Source organism: Ovis canadensis, chromosome 1 (assembly GCF_042477335.2).
Source record: "Ovis canadensis isolate MfBH-ARS-UI-01 breed Bighorn chromosome 1, ARS-UI_OviCan_v2, whole genome shotgun sequence".
Lineage (NCBI taxonomy): Eukaryota > Metazoa > Chordata > Mammalia > Artiodactyla > Bovidae > Ovis > Ovis canadensis.
This window is the reverse complement of record NC_091245.1, coordinates 105,583,082-105,599,264: the sequence shown is the minus strand read 5'-3', so window position 1 is coordinate 105,599,264 and position 16,183 is coordinate 105,583,082. Positions and strand designations below refer to the sequence as shown.

Genomic DNA, 16,183 nt, shown 5'->3' with positions numbered 1-16,183 from the left:
TTTATTTATTTTGGGCTGCACCAGGAAGCTTGTGGGATCTTAGTTCCCCGTCCAGGGATTGAACCCCAGGCCCATGGCAGTGAACACACCAAGCATTTCCCACAGCCTTCACCTTTCATGTACTGTTTCTGAAACCTCTCTCCACATCAATATTTATAACTATTTAAAAATAGTTTTATATCAATCTATTTGATCAAATATTTGATAACTATTTTTAATAGCTACATAGTATCCCATTATGGGTAAATGTTTGCACACACCTTTAATAGTTTCCAAGTGAAAATGCTGAGTCAAAGGTGTTTTAAATTTTCTTATTATTTAATCATTTATTGCTGAAATGAGCTCCAGAAGGACTGATACTATTAGAGTGACCCTGGGGCTCCAGGCTAAAGCACCTATGATCAATACCTCTACAATCTTGTCTGTGCTGACCCCTTCCTCTTCTTCTTCCCCTCCTCCCAGTCATTCCTCGTTTGACTTGGGTCTTTCTGCCCAACCTCCTACTTTAGGACCAGTTCTTTAAAAGCATCCCCCTGCATTTCCACCTAAGTATCTTCTCAATACTTTCACACACTTTCTTGGGGGCTAATTCTATTAGCTCCCTTCAAGACCTTTACCCTCCTTCATCCCTCTTGCTGCACTTGTCACACTGTAGCACAGTTGATTATATCTGGCTCCACTTCATCCATTACTATGTGTTCCAAAGAGCAACTGGAAAAGGAGTAAGTCAAGGCTGTATATTGTCACCCTGCTTATTTAACTTATATGCAGAGTACATCATGCAAAATGCTGGGCTGGATGAAGCACAAGCTGGAATCAAGATTTCTGGAGAAATATCAATAACCTCATATATGCAGATGACACCACCTTTATGGCAAAAAGTGAAGAGGAAGTAAAGAGCCTCTTGATGAAAGTGAAAGAGGAGAGTGAAAAAGCTGGCTTAAAACTCACCTTTCAAAACACTAAAATCATGGCATCCGGTCCCATCACTTCATGGCAAATAGATGGGGAAACAATGGAAACAGTGACAGACTTTCTTTTCTTGGGCTCCAAAATCACTGCAGTTGGTGACTGCTGCCGTAAAATTAAAAGATGTTTGCTCCTTAGAAGAAAAGCTATGACCAACCTAGATAACATATTAAAAAGCAGAGACATTACTTTGCTGACAAAGGTCCATCTAGTCAAACCTATGCTTTTTCCAGTAGTCTTGTGTGGATGTGGGAGTTGAACCAATAAGAAAGCTGAGTGCCAAGGAATTGATGCTTTTAAACTGTGGTGTTGAAGAAGTCTTGAGAGTCCCTTGGACTGCAGGATCAAACCAGTAAATCCTAAAGGAAATCAGTCCTGAATATTCATTGGGAGGACTGATGCTGAAGCTCCAATATTTTGGCCACCTGATGTGAAAAACTTACTCATTAGAAAAGATCCTGATGCTGGGAAAGATTGAAGGCAGGAGGAGAAGGGGACAACAGAGCATGAGATGGTTGGATGGCATCAACGACTTGATGGACATGAGTTTGAGCAAATTCTGGAGATGGTGACGGACAAAGAAGCCTGGAGTGCTGCAGTCCATGGGGTTGCAAAGAGTCAGACACAACTGAGTGACTGAACTGAACTGCACTGGAGCAGGAGCAAGAAACACAACAAAAATGATAAAATGAGTAGCAGCTGTCATGTGAGGAGCCAGGAATCAAGCCAGGCTCTCCCTACAGGGAACGTAGCTTCTTTGTCTCTTCATCCCCTGTGTTTAATACAGTTCCTGGCAAAGAGCAAGTCCTCAGGACGTGTTTGTTGAGTCAGTGACAAAATGCTATGCTTCTGGGAGCAAGTCAAAGGAGAAAACTGCTCACTCTGCCCCAAAAAAGTGCATCTGTTCACTCTGAAAACACATGACCTTTTGGAGAAAAAAAATCTTCACAATTCATTTTCCATAGAGCAGCTGGAGTGATTTTTTTTTTAAGCCTGTGTGTGTGTGTGTGTGTGCCATGCTGCATGTCTAGTTCCCCTACAAGGCATCAAAATCAAACCTGGACCTATGGCAGTGAAAGCACCAACTCCTAACCACTCAACCACCATGGAATTCCCCAAAGTGATCTTTTAATATTTTAAATCAGATCATGCTACTCCCTGCTTAAAATCTTTCAACTGTTTCCCACTGCACTTTGAATAAAACTCAGCAAATTACTGTGGTCTCTATTCTTCATTGGCCTCACCTCCTGCTCCCTCCTCGTCTTTCATGAGATTCAAGGTATGTGGATCCTCTATTTAAAAAAAAAAATGAGCTCTTACTGTGTGCACTGGACTGAGCACTCTTCATGTTTTCTCACTTAATCCGCCCAACAATCTTATAAGGTAAGTACTATTATGGTTTCCATGTTACAGATGCTGAAAGAGAAGCATGACAGGCTAAGTAACTTGCTGCAGGTCACACCTTTAGCAACCGACAGAGCTGGGGTTTGAAGCCCATGATCTCAGCCAGTATATAACGAGCTTCCTGCTTCCAGATCACACCACCTTTGTTCTCAGGGTCTTGGAGGTTGGCTCTCTCTCCTGGAATGGTCTTTGCCAGGTCTTCCCAGGCCATCCTGCTCTTCATCAGAGATCAGCTCAAACCCGGCCTCCCTAGGGAGACCTTCACTGACTACTGGACTTAACCCCCAGTCATTCCCTCCCACATGACCCTACCAGTCCACAGTCCTCTGGTTATTTCATTCATTTGTTCATTGTAACTCCTTGCACTTAGAATGTTAGTACCATGAGAACTGGGATACTGTTTATCTACTGCTATATATTTATGGTCTTCCCAGGTGGCACTAGTAGTAAAGAATCCACCTGCCAGTGCAAGAGAAATACATAAGGAGAGATTTATTATGTAAGAAATAAATCGAACAAGGGTTCGATCCCTGGTCAGGAAGATCCCCTGGAGAAGGGCATGGCAACCCACTCCCGTATTCTTGCCTGGAGAATCCCCAAGGACAGAGGAGCCTGGCGGGCTACAGTCCATAGCGTTGCACAGAGTCAGACATGACTGAAGTGAGCGAGCGAGAAATGTACTATGTGCCCAGCACTGTAAGATGTGTTCCTCATCTTCCATAGCCCATTTCATCTACACTGACACAATGACCCACGCTGCAGGACAGAGCGTCATACTGTTCTACAGATAAGAAAACTGCATTTCACAGAAATTAAATGACTTGCCCAGGGTCACATAGGTACCAAAGCAGAGAAGTTCAAATCTAAACCCAGTTCTGTCTGACTGCCCAGTCTGTGCTCTTCCCACTCAGCTGTGCTTTCCCACTTTATGGCCTAATTCGAAGGACAACTGTAGCTGATTCTCCAGTTAACACCTATGGCTCTGCCTCTTTCCCACACTCAGAACCCACACTCCACTGGATGTCCAGAAGACTGTCCACATCCCCCTCCCTCTACACACTCAATGTGTTTGTGACCCAGCTCTTCACCTCTCCCACAAAACTTAGCTGTCCTTCGAAAAGCCTCACTGTTAGTGCTATTAGTTACCCAGGCATCTAGTTTCTCAAAATTCCAGTGACATTTTTATCTTCCTCCACCTTAAAGCCCAAGATTTAACCGCTATCTAGCTTACCTGCACCACTGTCTCTTCCTCACCCTAATCACAAGCCTTCTTTCTGTTCCTCCAACTTGCCTTGGTTCTACCTCAGCATCTCTGCACATGCTGTCTCCTCTGCTCAGTCCATTCCTTCCTCCCCCTTTAGATAACTCTACTCTCCTTCAGAATTTAACATATCACTTGTTCAGGAAAGCCTTCCCAGATCTCTAGTCTTACTCTTTGAGGCACTTACCACAATTGCAATTAAGCGGTTGAATGTGTTCAGTTCAGTTCAGCTGCTCAGTTGTGTCTGACTCTTTGCGACCCCATGAATCGCAGCACGCCAGGCCTCCCTGTCCATCACCATCTCCCGGAGTTCACTCAGACTCACGTCCATCAAGTCCGTGATGCCATCCAGCCATCTCATCCTGGGTCGTCTCCTCCTCCTGCCCCTAATCTCTCCCAGCATCAGAGTCTTTTCCAATGAGTCAACTCTTCGCATGAGGCGGCCAAAGTACTGGAGCTTCAGCTTCAGCATCATTCCTTCCAAAGAAATCCCAGGGCTGATCTCTTTCAGAATGGACTGGTTGGATCTCCTTGCAGTCCAAGGGATCCTCAAGAGTCTTCTCCAACACCACAGTTCAAAAGCATCAATTTTTCGGCGCTCAGCTTTCTTCACAGTCCAACTCTCACATCCATACATGACCACAGCAAAAACCATAGCCTTGACTAGACGGACCTTAGTCAGCAAAGTAATGTCTCTGCTTTTGAATGTACTATCTCGGTTGGTCATAACTTTTCTTCCAAGGAGTAAGTGTCTTTTAATTTCATGGCTGCAGTCACCATCTGCAGTAATTTTGGAGCCCCAAAAAACAAAGTCTGACACTGTTTCCACTGTTTCCCCATCTATTTCCCATGAAGTGATGGGACCAGATGCCATGATCTTCGTTTTCTGAATGTTGAGCTTTAAGCCAACTTTTTCACTCTCCTCTTTCACTTTTGTGAAGAGGCTTTTGAGTTCCTCTTCACTTTCTGCCATAAGAGTGGTGTCATCTGCATATCTGAGGTTATTGATATTTCTTCCGGCAATCTTAATTCCAGCTTCTCATGATGTACTCTGCATAGAAGTTAAATAAGCAGGGTGACAATATACAGCCTTGACGTACTCCTTTTCCTATTTGGAACCAGTCTGTTGTTCCATGTCCAGTTCTAACTGTTGCTTCCTGACCTGCATACAGATTTCTCAAGAGGCAGGTTAGGTGCTCTGGTATTCCCATCTCTGGTTGAATGTGTAACAAACGATTTATGAACTTATCTGACGTTCTCCCAGTCTGAAGGCCTGGGAAAGGTGAAGACTGGGTCTGTCTCACTCAGGGCTGCCTCCTCAGTGCATCGCACGTCACAGGTGATTAGGACATACTTGTTCTTCTCTATGTGAGTTTGCTTTATCACCTCTTCCATTGTCGTGTCTGTGTCCAACAACAGAATGTAAGTTCCAAGGGCAGGGGTTTTGTTGTTGTTTTATTCACTCCTGTTCCCCTAGCACCCAAGTGTTCATTAAATGCGCATCTCCACAACTTCCTTTCCACTTCTAATGCCCTTGCCCTACACATCTCAGCAGAACACCAGACATCACTCCCCACTAGGCTTTTAGAGGCCAGAGCACTCTCCTGGCCAAAGAGCTGAAATGCTAAAGACACCAGCAGGAGAAATGACAGATCTCATCCCAGTGACCAGGACCTGAGTTTCCTCCTTGGGGACCTGAAGTCTGCAAAACCATGAGACTCTCTCATCATATTGTTTTCCTCTAATTAAAACTTCGTAACATACAGTTCATCGGTACCATCTTTCTAGGTTCTATATATATGCATTGTGCATTATATATGCATTGATATACCATATTTGTTTTTCTCTGACTTACTTCACTTAGTACGGCAGAAATAAAACCAATATTATAAAGCCATTATCCTTCTATTAAAAATAAAGTAAAAAAATTTTTTTTCATAAAATATGGAAGTCAGGATCTTCCAATAGCTGCATTTGTCGTTTTCTTGGGTAAGGGTTGGTGTCAGCTACACATGAAAACTTGAGAAAGCATCAGAGGAAGGCAGAAAGGGTTAAGGCGGACTTCGGAGACATGCTCAGGAACTCTGCTTACTACCTGTAAATCCATGGGTAATCCCTCCTTTTCCCAGTTGTAAAACAGGGATAAAAATGCTTCCCTTATAATGTTGCTGGGAAGGGAGGAGTAGTGTTTAGAAAGATTTGCAGAATACGGTGACTTAGGAAGTGTTCAATAAACGGGACTTTAAAAAAATTGTTATTTGCTTTACAATACTGTTAGTTTCAGATGTGCAGCAAAGTGACTCAGTCACACTCACCTCTGGTGTCATACCTTTTTGACCTTTTATACAGTTCATGAGGTTCTCATGGCAAGTAGACTCGGGCGGTTGCCATTCCCTGAGGAACTGGTTTGAGGGCGTAAGAGAGGGCGTCAGAGAACAAGATGGCTGGATGGCATAACCCATGCAACGGACATAAACTTGGGCAAACTCCTGGGCAAATTCTGGGAGTTGGTGAGGGACAGGGCAGCCTGGCTCATTGCAGTCCATGGGTCACTACAAGTCGGACACAACTAGGCAACTGAACATGTATATATTGGGCTGGCCAAAAAGTTCGTTTAGGTTTTTCCACACAATGTTACAGAAAAACTCAAGTGAACATTTTGGCCAACCCAATTTTTCCCCCCATCATTTTCTATTACAGGTTATCACGAGATACTGAATATACTTCAATTAACAGGATTTCTTAGCACAGCCTTTTGTGCTCCCAATTAGCACATTCATAAAAGTGACATGTAGCTATCTGTCCAGTCTCCCAAAAGGAGATAAATCATCTTTGAATACCCGGAACCCAATTTAGCCAATGAAGGCCTTTTCAACCTCCACTGACAACATAAATGAGTAGCCCAGAACAAAGCACTGAGGTGCACAGTCAAGCTCCCACAAAGGCTAACTCATTTTAGTCCAAGTGAAAAGAGAAGGTAGCAATCTGGCCAGCTGTTCAAGCGCGGAGTTGGCTCGGTAGAACCCATCAGGCCCTATCTGGGCTGACACCTGCCCTCCGAAGTGGAACGCCAACTATCGGTCTCTGGAACCTCAGCCAGCTTTGTCCTTTGTGATAGTGCCACCTAGCGAGACCCTGGAAGCACTGCCGCCTACACCGGCTATGCCAGGACCACTGCGACAAGCCCGATAGACTTTGGACTGGGATTGTGGTCTCCTTTCATTTTATTGCCGGGTTAAAGGTTTAGACTAGTGACGTCCTCCTTCCATGACCCTGGAGAGGAAGCTTGTGTTGTCCCTCCCCGACCCACGTTCAGACCCAAAGGGACTGATAAGCACGAAGAGTCAGCTATCGACTACCCGTCGTGCAGAATTGACCAGTGATCACTCTGCGATCTCCTCGCATCCAATCCTCCGGAGCAGGCAAAGCAAGCATTAGCATCCTCATCAAAATCATTGCACAGATGAGAAAACTCAGGGAAGGTGGTTAACCCAAGGTCACAAAACATCGGAGATGACAACCCAAGCCTCCTGTAACCGGGTCGGGTCCCTGGCTCCCTCCCCAGTCACACACCCCTCCTCATTTCAGCGTGGCCCCAAGGGGACAGAGCCTTGGGGACCGCGCGCCGAGGACAGGCGGGTGGGTGCAGGATACAGATGATACATTGGCGACCGCAGCTCTTTCTTCTCTGCTCACAGAAAGCCCTGCATGTTCACCACGGTTCCGGGCGGGGGAAGAAGAGCCCAGAGCAGGAAACACGGTCCCGCGCAGGTAGCCCCTGGGAGCACGCGGCGCCGGGTCACGTGAGAGGGGCTCGGCGGCGAGGGCTCTAGCACGCACGCACGCCATACGTAAACACGCACTGAGGAGCTGAAGGCGGCGAGCCCGAAGCCCCGGGTCACATGTACAGAACAAGGGGGCGGGAAGGAGAGAGGTGTCACGTGAAGGAGGTCGGAGCAGTGAGGTCACGTGACGGGGGACGGAGGCGGGGCCGCCGAGGAGGAGGAGGAGGGGCACGCGGCTTCCGGCGGTGGGGGGGGCCGGCGAGCGGAGGGGGGGGGCCCTGTCCCGGAGGTGGCGGCGGCGCCATCTTGGCGAAGGGGGGATCAGGAAGTGCGGACCGCGGCGGCGGCGGCGGCGGCGGCGGCGGAGCCCGGAGCGGAGGCCGGAGGCTCCCGGCCCGCCGGCCCCGGAGCGGAGCGGAGCGGAGCGGAGGATGCAGCAGCCGCAGCCGCAGGGGCAGCAGCAGCCGGGGCCGGGGCAGCAGCTGGGGGGCCAGGGGGCGGCGCCGGGGGCCGGGGGCGGCCCGGGGGGGGGCCCGGGGCCGGGGCCCTGCCTGAGGCGGGAGCTGAAGCTGCTCGAGTCCATCTTCCACCGCGGCCACGAGCGCTTCCGCATTGCCAGCGCCTGCCTGGACGAGCTGAGCTGCGAGTTCCTGCTGGCTGGGGCCGGAGGGGCCGGGGCGGGGGCCGCGCCCGGACCGCATCTCCCCCCACGGGGGTCGGTGCCTGGGGATCCCGTCCGCATCCACTGCAACATCACGGTGAGGACCCCCTCGTGTGCGCGTCTCTGGGGTCCTCTTGTCTGGGACTCACCCCACACAGCTTTTTGCTCTCGAGAGAGCTGGGAGGCCGAATCCCCTCTCGGGGTTCGGCTCTTTTTCTTCAGGTTGCACTTGTTTCTGACGCTTGAGATTCTGCCGTGGACCCAGAATCTCTACCCTTCATAGTCAGGGACACCCTGACATATGGCGCCTCGACTACCCCTTCCCATTACCCACCCACATCGCAAGGTTCATAATTTTGGCTCATTTTGGTTACTTCACGACTTTTCTTGACACCTGGGAATGCCCCTCTTCCTCGCCCCCATCTCAAGGTTCCAGGCCTCTTCATTGACTTCAGCTGGAAGACCTGGCTTGGAATTCTGTAGATTCAGTGATTGCCCCCTTCTCAGAAGTACCTTTGGTTTAGGACGTTGCCACCTGTGAGATCCCTGCCCAGGTGTCTGTCATTCAGTCCCTCTTTCTCTCTGAATTTTACCAGTGATAGTTTGCAATTCATGACCCCTTTGCTTCCTCTCCTTTGGATTGCCTTTTATTCTGGTGTAACCTCTAATTCTCCTCCTTTTGCCCCAGCTGGTAGCTGCCACTCCCATCCTGTTCCCTATGGATATCTCCAGTTGCCCTGGGTTGTTACCTTTCCTAGTAATGATGGTGATGTGCAAGGGCAATCTCATTTGTTCTGAGTGGTAACAGTTCCTTTTCTCCCAGTGAGCATCATTCCATCCTAGGTGTGCAGGGCTGGGAAACACCTTACACGTCTTCCATTTAGGCTAGCCTCAAACATTCTGGAAATAGGGTTGGTGTCTGGTAATCTGGGAATACCTGATACTGTATGGTATAGCACTTAAAATGACTGATCCCATCTGATGTGGTAGTGTTGACCCTGCTGGGAGCACCGGGTCGCGAGCTAGGGGACAGTACTTTATCCAGGCAGGCACACTGCAAGTGGGAGTAGTCTGGAGAAAGACAGACTTGTGAATTGTGTGGCACTTGGGGGCCTGAATTCAGTTCACATGGTTCTTGTTTACTATCCCTTTCTTGCATCAAACCAGGTCAAGGTTTGGTGAGGCAAGCCTCAGCTTGGTTTGGATGGTGCCCCACCAAAACTCACGTGTTCCATTTTCCTCTCTCACTTTTTTTCATACTAAAAAGTCGAGATTGAAGGACTAGGTGTGGCCCTGTGAGCTGACAACTTGAGCATCTTTGATAATTTTTCTCCAGGATTGAGGATTAGAGCAGTGGCAGAGTTGAAGACCTTTTTAGGAGGTTCCCTTGGCATATGTGGAAACTTCTGGGATTGATTCCTTACCTGAATTATGCTTCCAATTCCTTAAGGGTAGGTTTGCCCGCTTCTACTTGCCTTCCCAGTTGCCAGAGGCCATCTACGCTCTTTGTCCCTGGAAACAGGTTAGTTTAGAAGATTCTGAGACTCCCTGTGACCACTATAAAGAAGACTTGGCCTGAACTGGCCCCCATGATTTGGGCAGAGGGGGAGTCTGGTCAGGCTGCATTTGGCACCACGGCTCAAGAATGCTGGGAATGTTAGCAGCGTAGGCTTTCTCCCAGCCTGCCATGTGGAGCCCTACAGCCTACGCCTGGACTGAGAGGGTGGCAGGTTCCCAAAGGAGAGGTGGGGAGAAGTGGCCTTTGAGGCATTCTGTCAGGAGTGGAGTGGGAAGATTCTTCCTGCCGCCCTTTTACTTTCAGGTTTTAGAGACATCATCTAATTTTTAAGTCCTCCGTCCCTAGCTAAAATGAAAGTAATCTGTGGTCTCTGGTTTTTTTCTGCCGGTGTGATTGTGATGAGGCGATCCTTTCCTCCACTGATAAAGGAGGGTCGGAGGCCTGGGTGTGGGGTGTGGGAGCTTAAGGCCTGGAGCTTGTTGAGGCAACACAGGAGGTAGGAAACCATACTCATCCTCAGCACAGTTTGGCTGTGCTGCTTCTCTGATGTTTACTCTTGAAAGAAAAGGACCAGGCTTCTTGGAAAGGGTCATCCCAGGGACTTGTTTCTCCTGGTCTGGGATTTGTTGGGAACCTGGCTCTGAGCTGGGCTTGTATATGTGTGTGGGGGGAAGGGGGCGGATGGTGGAGGGCAAACGGACTGGAAGTCTTGGGGCAGGGAAGGCAGGCAAAGTCTAGCTTTCCCCAGAGTCTCCTGTCTTGACTGCTCTCCTGCTCTTTCCCCATAGGAGTCATACCCTGCGGTGCCCCCCATCTGGTCAGTGGAGTCCGATGACCCTAACTTGGCTGCTGTCTTGGAGAGGCTGGTGGACATAAAGAAAGGGAATACTCTGGTGAGGGGGCCAAGGTGTTGAGGAGGGAGTGCATTTTCCTCCTGTGAGACCCATGCCATGAAAACATCCTGTGAAACGTGTGTCTGGAAAGTGGGTGGTGCAGTAGCCTGAACATTTGAGGCAGACGTCCTGGGGGAGTTGCTTCCTGAAGCCAGAGGGAGAGCCCTGCACCTGCCCCAGGATTCGTCCCGTAAGCTCTTCCCCACAGCCCCGGGGTCTGTGAGTTCCAGAGAACTAGGTACCAATTTGGGGGCTGAGATAAGAGCTCACCCATGTGCCTGTCGGTATTGGGGTGGGGAAGGAGTGTTTGACGTCACTGTGATCCCCTACCCCAGCTACTGCAGCATCTGAAGAGGATCATCTCCGACCTGTGTAAACTCTATAACCTCCCTCAGCATCCAGACGTGGAGATGCTGGATCAGCCCTTGCCAGCCGAGCAGGTGAGCACCTGAGGGGCTTTGAACCCTGTTACGCAGAGTTACCCCCACAGACAGCGCTCAGGAAATACATGCTACTTGAGATGAACCTGCAGAAGTTTCTCTCCAGTACTATTCCAGACACGTACACATATCATGACTCTCGGCCTCTCCTCCAGATGTTCGGAATCCAGCTAAATGGGGAACCAGTAACTTCACCCCTCTGATCAAACACTCTCAAGGTCATCCCTCGGGGGGATGTTTACCATTAGCAGTAGGTAACCATTGGGGACTGAGGCCCCTTGTTAAGATCCAAGAATGCAGTTCAGTCTAGAGATTGAGTAAAGGGGTTCTTGGGGAGATTAAACTGGGATTTGTGAGTTAGGTGGCAGAAACAGCCACTGTGCTTCTCTTGTTGTTTGGCGTGTAGTGGACCAGCAGTGAAGTCATTCCCTGGACTGTTGATTCTACACAGCTCTGACTGGTAGAGAGGCTGGTAGCCTTATGGGCAGGTGCACAGCTTCCAGACCCAAAGGCTCAGGGGAGTAGGTCAGAGGCTGCATACTAGGAAGCCACCAGGGTCTGACCTCCATCTTTTCCCTCCCTACTGCAGTGTACACAGGAAGACGTGTCTTCAGAAGATGAAGATGAAGAGATGCCTGAGGTAGGCTTCTACCCAAGACAGTACTGGTGGGACTTTCTTTCGGTCAGCAGCATTGAGAGCCTGCTATGTACAGAGCTCCGGTCTAAACTGGGGAGAGAGAAATACCAAATGAATAAAGACAGCTGTACTGACCTGGGGGAACAGCAGTGTAGTAGAGGAGACGGCGCCCATGTCCAACCACCGAAGACAGATAAGTGCAAATCTGTTTACAGTAAACAGTCACCATGTTAATCTCAGATGGGTTTGTAGTCAGACCTGAGCTTGCGTCCTCTATCTCCCAGCTCTCTTGATTGGGGGATTTTATCTGTTCCACTAAGGTACTACTTCTGCAGTTTTCTTATTTATAAAATGGGATGTTAATATCTACTACATAGGGTTGTCTTTAAGATTAAATAAGGCATTCATGTGAAAGGCTCCATTCCGTACATAAGTGCTAAATACTTGGTGATGTTCTCTAAAAACAACTTGGTTAAGAACTTAAGAGCCAGACCAAATTTGATGTGCATCTTAGTTCTATTAAAAGTTGTATGACTTTGTGGGTATGATAACCTCACCTGGACCTCGGCTTTCTTATTGTAGTATGGGGATAACCTCACCTGGACCTCGGCGTTCTCATTTGTAGTATGGGGGTAATGATAAAATAATGGCATGGTGGTTATAAGAACTAAATGAGCTAGTGTCTAGCATCTTAGCAACTAGTAGAATAATTAGGAAATTAGTATCACCACATCCTGCCAGAGGAGATCATGATTACTTTGTTTCTCTGCACTGAATTAACATCTTAGGTTCTGCAACTTCTGTAACTTTGTTAGGGTCTTAAGCTGCACAAAGGCCCCAGGATACATGAAACATTCTCCTGTCAGACTGCAGACAGCCCTCCAAAGTCTGGCTGAAACGGGCTGCTCCCCCATGTACAATGAACTAGTTCCTCACTTGGAGCAGGGTGAATAGGGGCTGGTTCTGTTCCTGACCCCTGCTCTCTGCACTCTGGACCCCCTTCCTTATTTCCATCTTGGCAGTGGGTGCCTCTGCCTATCTCCTCAGTCCCTGCACTTGGGAAGGCAGGAGGTTTCTCCCTTAGACCTGGAGTCCTGGGAACTCCTGGGTACAGAAGTCACCTGATGAAACATGAGCTTTGAGTCACAGTGTCAGGCCAAAGTCATTCTAGGAATTAAGGAAGAGTTTGTGCTGCCAAGGGAGAGCTGTAGGGATAGTTGGGGCAGGGTAGATCTAGGGAACAAGAAAGCCGAGTCTCTGCTTGCTTTCCCTAGACCTTTTTGTAGCCCTGCAGCTTGAGAACTGGATCGGAGAGATTTGCCTCGTCTTTTAGACTGTGAAGGGAGTGGGGCTGGGAGCTTTCCAGCAGTGGAAAGGGTATTGTACTCGCTCGGCTCCAGACAGACTGCAGCCGTCTGTCTTCTCCACCTGCAGCTCTAAGTCATGTGGGACTGGAGAAGGGAAAGGCCTCCACAGTGTGTGTTGCTTGCTTTCTTTTGTCCCACTCCTACCCCACACATCCCCCCTAGGACACAGAAGACCTAGATCACTATGAAATGAAAGAAGAAGAGCCAGCGGAGGGCAAGAAATCTGAAGATGATGGCATCGGAAAAGAAAACTTGGCCATACTAGAGAAAATTAAAAAGAACCAGAGGCAAGATTACTTAAATGTACGTGCCCTCTAGGGAGAAGCTGGGCCTAGGGGTTGGCTGGTGCTGGCTGGGAGGTGGTAGGCCATCGGGTGACAGGGTGGGAAACAGCATCTCCTTTGGGGTGGGTTATCAGTGTGCCTCATCCTTGCCTAACCGTGGGGCATACTGCAGCCTACCCCTCGAGTCTAGCACATGACGTGAGATGTTCTGCCCACCATGCTTCCTTTGTAGGGTGCGGTATCTGGCTCGGTGCAGGCTACTGACCGGCTGATGAAGGAGCTCAGGGATATATACCGATCACAGAGTTTCAAAGGTGGTAAGTTTGTCTCACAGCAGGGTCTGAACGCGAGCTTTTCAGAAAGAAGGACACGGTGGCAGCAGTAGATACGTGGATGCTGACCAAGTTTTTAGGCCAAGGATGGAACACCCCTCATAGTGGCTTAGATGGGAGGCATGTCTATGTGGGATGAACCTGGAGCCTTTGACCTTTTTTTCTTCTCAGCCTGGGAGAGGGATCTGCATCAGGTCCCGCTTAGCACTGGGACCATCATCTGATGACATCCTTCTTCCCTCCTTCAGGAAACTACGCAGTCGAACTCGTGAATGACAGTCTGTATGATTGGAATGTCAAACTCCTCAAGTAAGTGGCGGCTATGGGGCTGGAAAGGCAGTTGAGTAGTGAGTGCAGTCACTGTGGTGGGAGTCTCCAGGGCCAGCCATCCCGGGAGCGGGTGTGGGCAGTGGCTTAGCCCTCTGCTGCTTGCCCCAGGGGCAGTGGGAGCCTCAAGGCTCCTGACTTAGACCCAGAGCTAAGCCTAAACTGGTTGCTTCCTAGAGTTGACCAGGACAGCGCTTTGCACAACGATCTCCAGATCCTCAAAGAGAAAGAAGGAGCCGACTTCATCCTACTTAACTTTTCTTTTAAAGTAAGTCCTTCCTCTCCAGTCTTTCCCGGGCCTAGCCATCCTTTCCACCTTCCAGTCCTGCAGAGGGCCCTGACCTCCCCTCCCTGATGGCTGCCTCCATCTCTCCCTCAGGATAACTTTCCCTTTGACCCGCCGTTTGTCAGGGTTGTGTCTCCAGTCCTCTCTGGAGGGTGAGTGGCTCAGCAAGGGCAGAGGGTGAAGAAGGGTTGGGGAACTTTTGCCAGGCATAGCTAACTAACCTTTCTTCTGCAGGTATGTTCTGGGCGGAGGTGCCATATGCATGGAACTTCTCACCAAGCAGGTGAGCCTGTCTCTTGTTTTTTGCCTGGCTGGTCTGGGCAGGGCTAGGGTGACCTTTACCCTTCACCCCTCCATCAAGGGTTGGGTGATGGGCATAAATGGCCCTTTCATTCTGCCTGGCAGGGCTTGCACTCACTGACCTGGGCAAATGGGTGATGGCTGTTCTAGGAGTTCAGGGCAGGGGCCCTTCTGTGGCTGCAGCTGCTCTCTGGAGAACCAGCATCGGGTTTCTCTGGCAAGTCTGCTGACTCGTTTGCTCTGCCCACATTGTCACTTAGGGCTGGAGCAGTGCCTACTCGATAGAGTCGGTGATCATGCAGATCAGTGCCACACTGGTGAAGGGGAAAGCCCGAGTGCAGTTTGGAGCCAACAAAGTAAGGAGCCCAGACCCTGGCCTGGTGGGGCTGCCGGGAGCCGTGTAAGTTCAGGCCCCTAGGAGGCCACAGTGGGGCTGAGCCGCCGCGCCGGCGAGTGGGCCTAGTGTACCCGCCGTGGGGGCAGAGCAGGCCTCGGCCTCAGGGCAGCCGAAGACTCGGGGTGGTGCCCATCTGGAAAGGGAAAGCTAGGGGGTTGTACCCTGTGGGGACCTCCCAGGTAGAGGGTACTTAGTCTGTCAGCAGAGCGCAGCGCTGGGAGCCGGGTCTCTGGGCGGCAGCAAGACTGCAGCCGGCCGTGTCTGGTGGCCTGATCTGGTGGCTTCCTCTCCCCAGTCTCAGTACAGTCTGACAAGAGCACAGCAGTCCTACAAGTCCTTGGTGCAGATCCACGAAAAAAACGGTGAGGCTGGAGCGCGACTCGAGATCCGGACCTTTGCCAAGCCTGAGGTTTCCATCCGGCTAAACAGCAAGAACCCCTTTCGGTGTCTGAGCCTTTTCCACCTGTTAGCACGGCACCTGTCCCTGTGCCCAGGGAATTCAGTGAGCTGGAGGGGAGCGTGCGCCACTCTCCTCCAGTAAGCCAGTGGTGGTCAGGGCACAGGTAGACTGGGCGCCGCCCCACCTGCCCACCGCCCTGTGAGCACGTTCACCTCACTGGTGTCATCTCAGGGTGGGTGCCTCATTCTCCGTCACAGTTTCCAAGTAGGCAGTTCCTCACCTGCCCATATAGCTTCTCTCCCTGCACCAGGGAGCCTTTGCAGGATCTTTTCACCTCTGACCCTGGAGACGTCGTCAGTGATTAGGGCTAGGAGGGTGGGCAAAACAATCTCCACCTCACCATTTTCTTCCATTTCTTTGCAGGCTGGTACACACCCCCGAAGGAAGATGGCTAACCCAGGAGTGCCATCCCCTTCCTCCTTCCCCAGGCACCACTGGACCAATTACCTTTGAATGCTGTATTTGGATCTCACGCTGCCTCTGTGGTTCCCTCCCTCATTTTTCCTGGACGTGATAGCTCTGCCTATTGCAGGACAATGATGGCTATTCTAAACGCTAAGGGAAAAAAAAAAACACACACACACAGAACTGTTTCAAGTACTCAAGACTGACTTACAGACCAACCAACCACCTGGCTGGAACCCTTGCTAGCAGGCATTCTTATAAAAGAAACTTTCGAGCCTCCTTATATTGCTGGAAACTCAGCTGTGCTCCAGACTAGAGCCTCCTTACCTATGCTATGGATTTTTAATTTATTTTCTCTTATTTCATGTACACTGCTTTTTTTGGTTACAGTGTATGATGGATGTGTATGAAAAAAAATGTATCTTTGGGAAAACAATTACAGTTTGTTAATTTGAA

The 16,183-nt window shown here is 49.7% G+C and overlaps 1 protein-coding gene across 1 annotated transcript; it reads left to right on the top strand.

Annotated features, from left to right (window-relative positions):
• The first annotated feature begins 7,616 nt into the window (after positions 1 to 7,616).
• Positions 7,617 to 16,183, top strand: UBE2Q1 (ubiquitin conjugating enzyme E2 Q1). The gene is made up of 13 exons (XM_069543505.1): positions 7,617 to 8,177; positions 10,388 to 10,492; positions 10,828 to 10,932; positions 11,522 to 11,572; positions 13,099 to 13,239; positions 13,453 to 13,537; positions 13,801 to 13,861; positions 14,057 to 14,147; positions 14,259 to 14,317; positions 14,400 to 14,448; positions 14,726 to 14,821; positions 15,158 to 15,224; positions 15,686 to 16,183. The coding sequence occupies exons 1-13, from the start codon at positions 7,851 to 7,853 to the stop codon at positions 15,715 to 15,717; spliced, it is 1,269 nt and encodes a 422-aa protein (XP_069399606.1). The 5' UTR covers positions 7,617 to 7,850; the 3' UTR covers positions 15,718 to 16,183.

What these genes read in the sequence shown, in the direction of transcription:
- UBE2Q1 (XM_069543505.1), top strand. Translation starts at nt 7,851, where the DNA reads ATGCAGCAGCCGCAGCCGCAGGGGCAGCAGCAGCCGGGGCCGGGGCAG. An exon ending in TAAAGAAAGGGAATACTCTG is followed by an intron (nt 10,493 to 10,827) that starts GTGAGGGGGCCA and finishes CCCCTACCCCAG; the next exon opens with CTACTGCAGCATCTGAAGAG. An exon ending in TGCAGTTTGGAGCCAACAAA is followed by an intron (nt 14,822 to 15,157) that starts GTAAGGAGCCCA and finishes TCCTCTCCCCAG; the next exon opens with TCTCAGTACAGTCTGACAAG.